General features: G+C 38.9%; 1 protein-coding gene across 1 annotated transcript in view; it reads left to right on the top strand.

Annotated features, from left to right (window-relative positions):
• Nucleotides 1-224: 224 nt before the first annotated feature.
• The window catches only part of LOC104287134 (ubiquitin-associated protein 2-like), a 38,231-nt gene continuing 32,123 nt past the window's right edge, over nucleotides 225-6,332 (top strand). The window contains exon 1 of the mRNA XM_009885800.1: nucleotides 225-232. Within this exon, the coding sequence (XP_009884102.1) occupies nucleotides 225-232 (8 nt within the window). The remainder of the gene's footprint in view (nucleotides 233-6,332) is intronic.

The raw sequence follows: 6,332 nt of genomic DNA, 5'->3' as shown, positions 1-6,332 counted from the left end.
AATTTTAAATCTGCTGACCAATTTTCTGGAGCTTCCTATGTTTCCAACCACCATCTTGTCTCTTTGTTTTCCACTGGTCATGAAAACAGGATTGCTTATAAAGCAGAAGGGTTGAAATACAATATTGTGCTTTTTTTTTTTTTTACCTTGTAACTGTTTTCTTTCCCAAATTACAATAGGAGTGTGGAAAAACTCACAAGAAGAATGGACATCAGAAGACTGGAATGAAGATGTAAGTGTACATTGTTGGATAGACCAATTGATTATTTACCCTTTTCAGAGTTTGTGTTGTCTTCAAAAACTAAATGTTCAAAGTAATACTTTGCTGTATGCATGCAATGATATTTCTTACTGTGTTTCTTGCTGTTAATTCCTGTTTAAAATATATGTACTTAGATACATTTATTTTTTAAATAAAGCTGAATCAAAAATATTAATTTACTTTGAGTGAACAATATATAGATAACAAAATTTTAAGTTTTATCCCAAATTAAGTATTTGTCAATTATAGTTTTCCACTGCTCAATGCTGATGGGTGTTAACCATATACTTCCACATACTACTGTGTAGGGATTTAAAGCCATGTTATCACAAAACTTTTATGTAATTAAGTGCTAAACCTTATTATCAAATTTAGACTCATCATTTGATGCTTTTTGTTTGAAACGTGCATAATTGTTTCCCTTAGTCCACTTCATGTTCATAATATTAAAAAAAAAAAGGAGCTTGTAATATGCTAAAGTTATCACTTAATTGTTTCATTCCTGTTGTTTCATCATGATGTGTTGTCTAAAGTACTACAATAATTTTGGTTCTCATCCTTTATCAGGCAAGAGATGTCTTCATGTCTGCAAAAAATTTGGCATTTGTGATCATCACGTGTGAAAATCGCATTTGTGATTTTAAGTTTTCAGTTATTGTATTAAAGCTTAAATACTTCAGAAAACAAACTATGTAGCAAGAAATATGGAAAGGAAAACTTAGCTTTTAAGAAGTTTTTCATCTTTTATAGAAACATCCATTATTTCAAGTTTATTTTCAGAAGAGTAAATTATTGTCTCAGAAGTCATCCCTTTTGCCGCCTCCTGTAGGGTGGCATGTCAGTGTTATCCCTAGAAATGTGTGAATGTGTCATATAACAGATATGGAAGTGTGGGTTAGATGAATGGACAGTGGGGTGGATTGAACAGTGCCTGACAGATAGAGCTCAGAGGGTTGTGGTTAGTGGTGCAGAGTCTAGTTGGAGGTCAGTAACAAGTGGTGTTCCCCAGGGGTCAGTACTGGGTCCAGTCCTGTTCAATATATTCATCAATGACCTGGATGAAGGGATACAGTGTACCATCAGCAAGTTTGCTGATGACACACAACTGGGAGGAGTGGCTGACATGCCAGAAGGCTGTGCCGCCTTACAGCATGACCTGGACAGGCTGGAGAGTTGGGCAGAGAGAAACCTAATGAAATTCAACAAGGGCAAGTGTAGGGTGCTGCATCTGGGGAGGAATAACCCCATGCACCAGTACAGGTTGGGGGCTGACCTCCTGGAGAGCAGCTCTGGGGAAAGGGACCTGGGAGTCCTGGTGGACAACAGGATGACCATGAGCCAACAATGTGCCCTGGAGGGTCCAGCAAAGGGCCACAAAGATGATTAGGGAACTGGAGCATCTTTCTTATGAGGAAAGGCTTGAGGGACTTGGGTCTTTTTGGTCTGGAGAAGAGAAGATTGAGGGGGGATCTTATCAATGCTTATAAATACTTAAAGGGAGGGTGCCAGGGGGTTGGGAACAGTCTTTTTTCAGTGGTGCCCAGTGACAGGACGAGGTAACGGGCACAACCTTGGACATAGGAAGTTCCATCTAAACATGAGGAGGAACTTCTTTACTTTGAGGGTGGCAGAGCACTGGAACAGGCTGCCCAGAGAGGTTGTGGAGTCTCCCACTCTGGAGACATTCAAAACCCACCTGGACGCCCTCCTGTGCAACCTGTTGTAGGTGACCCTGCTCTGTCAGGGGGGTTAGACTAGATGATCTCCAGAGGTCCCTTCCATCCCAAACCATTCTGTGAAAACTCTGTCCTTACCTAATGAGAGGGCTGTGTCTTTTGAGAAAATTAGAAGAAACTCTAAAATTCCTCGGTTTTCTGTGTCACTGCCATCAAAAGCTGGCATTTTTTTTAAACCTGTTCTCTATTTCTGCACTATATGCTAGAGGTGGACTTAGGGCTAAGGATAGTGAAAAATTATGGCCTTGTTCTCACCCCTTTTTGATGCTGGTACTACAGCATTTGTAGTATGGGAGGGGTGTTGAGCAATGCTGACTAGGGATAGAAATTTTTTAAAATTAATTATTAAACCTGAATAATTTGCACATGAATCTTGAAAGAGCAGCAGATGAAATCTCTAGCTTGTTGTTAGTTTTTATAAAATTCAGAGTGCTGGAAAAATCCCTGTGATCTAGGATAAAGCTGTTCATGTGCTAATGTTCAGAAAGAGTGAATGAAATGGCAAGCTGCAGGCAAATTAGCCCAAAACATCCCTGGGGGAAAAAATAAAGGAAAAATTGATTTATCTGATTTAAAAAAAAATATAAATAGAAGTGTAAGAATACAGCTTGTGCCATTCAGTGCAGTTTTATGGAAAATAGGTCAACTTCAAATAAACCTGATCTTGGCCTATAAGTAAATTAAATGTTAACTGTGAAGATAGAGAATCTCCTTGTAAGAGGTTTGATCTACATATTTTGTTCTAAAAATAATTACATGCTGTCACAAAACACATTATGTGGATTAAAATCTGCCTTGAAAATTTTGGCCAATAAATCTTTTGCAGGAGGACTCTTACTGAATGTGGGCATTTCTAGGAGGGCTATAAAGGAATCCAGTCCCAGGCCAGATGCCATATAGTGTCTTTATTGATGATTTGGAATTAAAAATAAAATCACTGCTGAATAAAATGCATGGGAAATCCAAAAATTATTGGAATGGCAATTAAAAGTCAGTCATGCAGAGAAATCTGGACCTTTGCTAACCTTAACCTGTTCAAATGACAAATGCTTTAATGTAGCCAAGTGCCCATTTGTTTTATAGGAACAGAGGTACTTCTCCAGAACAAGGGGCTGTTTTCTGGAAAGCAGCAACTGAAAAATTTTTGGGATTCTGTATGTGGACTCTCCTGAACTTGATTCTGAAGTATTGCATCCAATTATTCATTGCTTTTACAAAACAAAACTTGTGGAAAATAGCTGAAAATTATTTACTGGTAGAATTGGTGCTTGACAGTGAGATTTTTAGTTTACTGAATCAGAAAACGTTACTTTATTAGCATATAATGGGCTCTGGTTTTAGTCTAGCAGAAAAAAGCATAATATGAACCTGTGGCTGGAAAATGCCAGAGCCTCAGTGAAAGATTTGCAAGTGTAGTGTACAGTGAGCATAAATAACTTTGTTAGGAGCCAATAATACTACTTCTAAGAAATACTAAATACACCTGTGTAATAAAAATTTTTCAGCTGTTGCTGCACAAAGTATGTGTTTTGACAAATGCCGTAATCCCAGCAGACTTCTGAATTAGGTACTTGACTGAAGCTTGTGACAGTGAGTTTGCCACAGGATGTAGCGTAAACTTCAATATAGCTGAAGTAGTAGCTGGAGACTTGCGCTTTGCATGCTGGCTCACTTGAAGAGAACATTTCCTCTCTCATATGTCAGGTATGCTTTTGCATTGTCAGAAACATCTCAGGCTCCTCAATTTGCTTAGTTTTCAGGATTCATCATTGTTTTGGCCATGGTTAGTCTTATCCTGAGTTATGTGAGCATAAGAAACTATTGATATTACAAAGAATTTAATATTTAACCAGGGGATTGCAGACCATAGGCTGCTGCTCTTGCCGTATAATGCACGAGTCTTATAACACTACAAAAAGTACAATATACATGGTTCTAACATAACACATATAGTGAGGAAAGGGCTGAACAATAGAGAATCAGCCTTTTTAATTGCAAATATGCTTGAGCTGAATCTTCTTTCTTTGTTTTGGTCAGTACGTAGAGTTGCAGGCTGGCAGCATTATGCACAGGACAGAGTTGTGTTTCAGAAAGATGGGATTAAAATACGTTGTCTTGGCAGGAAGGGAAGGAAATGGAGGGAGGAACTGTGGTGATACTAATTTTTTCATGACACGGTGTGTTGCACATAAGTGGGTGCTAGGAGAGTACATGAAACATTTGAACTTTGCCTCTGAGTAGTAAGTGATTTGCTCCCAGTCAGCCCTTCTGCATCCTGCTTAAATCAACAGTGTTTCATAGGAGAATCCCAATCGGATGACTGTGGCAGATGAAATTGGTTCATGTCCGTGATGCCCTTTAAACTGGGCTGCTAGCAATGTATGCAATTAAAAAAGCATAATTTCCTGGAAGAGCTATATTCAAATGTCGCATTCTAAAGGGATTCTTTATGAATGTTTGAATAGGTCAGTTTTTCTTTAGTCTAAATACAAAGCTACACCAAAGTAGTTAAGGGTGATTTTGTGCAAATTTAATTTAAAATATAACTATTATACATGCATATCTCTATCTTATTAAACCTAACCTGTACTAGCTTAAGACCTATTCTGGTTTGCAAGTATTCCTGTCAATAGAAATGAATTAGCCCTAGGAAGTTGTAGCTATTTAACTGCTATTTTTTTAAAAAAGAAAAGCTATTTTAAAAAAAGAAACACCAAAAAAACCCCAGCAAACAGCCAACCCTCCTACAAACTAAAATCACCCCCTTTCCTCCCAAAACCCCAACCAACCTGCTCCCCCTTCCCAGCTACCTGTGCAAGTATCTATCTTTATTGTAACAGCATGGTGAAAGCAGTACAGTTTTCTGCTGTGGATGGTCTGACTGGTTATACTAGTATAAGCAATTACATGGTTCTCCCTTTATTATTGTTTTTGAACTCATGCTCGCAGAGCAATCAGTTTAAGGTGTTATTGCTACCCCTAGCAGAAATGCCAAGAAGGGACCATGAATGCTAGTTCACTGTACATACCTGAGTGCAAACCTGCCTCCACTGGTGATGAGCTGAATGTAAAACACAGGGATACATGAAATGAGTGGGAATGGTGCAACGTGTTAGACTTCTGCAACAAGATTTATCAGAGCCGCTCTGTGGAGTCCTAAATTACATCTGTACAAGGTATCTTTACACTGATGATATACCAGCTGTTACATTAATTACTTTATACTGGTATATTTTTCAGTTAAACTACTGCCCAAACTGATGTAGTTACATTGGTATACCGTTGTGTGTGTTCAGTAGATCAAATTTCCTAACACTTTAAATTGGTACTTGATTCTGTGGAGAATATTTTGCTGAAGTTTGACTATGTGTTTTTGTCTTTTTAAGCAGAGCATAACTGGTTGTAATGGTAGTTTGACTTTACTTGTATCTGAAAGTACATGACCAAGATGGAATTTCTGCAGATGTCACAGCACTAAAGTGCGAGCGTGTGTATGATTAAAATGCCTTCCCCCCCTCCTTTTTCAGCTTTCTGAAACAAAAGTCTTCACTGCTTCCTCTGTTCCAGCTGAGAACCATGTGACTCCTGGGCAAAGGTAAGCTCTTCTTCCACGGTTTCCCTATACCTTAAAAACCTTCTGCTTGGTGAAGCAGTGTTAGCATGCACATATAAAATGTTGAATAAAACACAGGGCAGCCCTGGTCAGAGATTGGTCAAGCAAATTTCAAAATTGTGAAAGCCTTGCTTGCGAATTGTTGGTTTTCTGGGTTCCTGTGTTACCTATTATTGACTACGGAAATGGAGCCAAACCTACTAAATCCATGAGCATAATACTGAGAAGACCCTGTCTTCTGCACTATGATGAAAACAGTTTAATAAGTAAAGCAAAAGCTGCGTGAGCACCAAAGCAAAACACGGAATTCATTCACTCCTTCCCATTGGCAGGCAGATATTCAGCCATCTCCAGGAAAGCAGAGCTCCATCACATGTAACAGTTACTTGGGAAGACAAACACTATAACTCTGAATGTCCCCCCTTCCTCTTTATTTCCCCAGCTTTATATGCTGAGCATGATGTCATATGGTATGGAATATCCCTTTGGTCAGTTGGGGTCAGCTGTCCTGGCTGTGTCCCCTCTCAGCTTCTTGGGTGCCCCCTGCCTTCTTTTTGGCAGGCCAGTATGAGAAGCTGCAAAGTTCTTGACTGCTTAGCAACAACTAAAAAACTAAAATAGTAGTATCTTATCAACATTATTCTCATCCTAAATCCAAAACAGCACTATACCAGCTGCCAGTAAGAAAATTAGCTCTATCCCAGCTGTAACCAGGACATGC

Source organism: Charadrius vociferus, unplaced genomic scaffold (genome assembly GCF_000708025.1).
Source record: "Charadrius vociferus isolate BGI_N301 unplaced genomic scaffold, ASM70802v2 scaffold1145, whole genome shotgun sequence".
Classification (NCBI taxonomy): Eukaryota; Metazoa; Chordata; class Aves; order Charadriiformes; family Charadriidae; genus Charadrius; species Charadrius vociferus.
The sequence above is the reverse complement of the archived record's forward strand: the minus strand, read 5'-3'. Positions and strand labels throughout refer to the sequence as shown.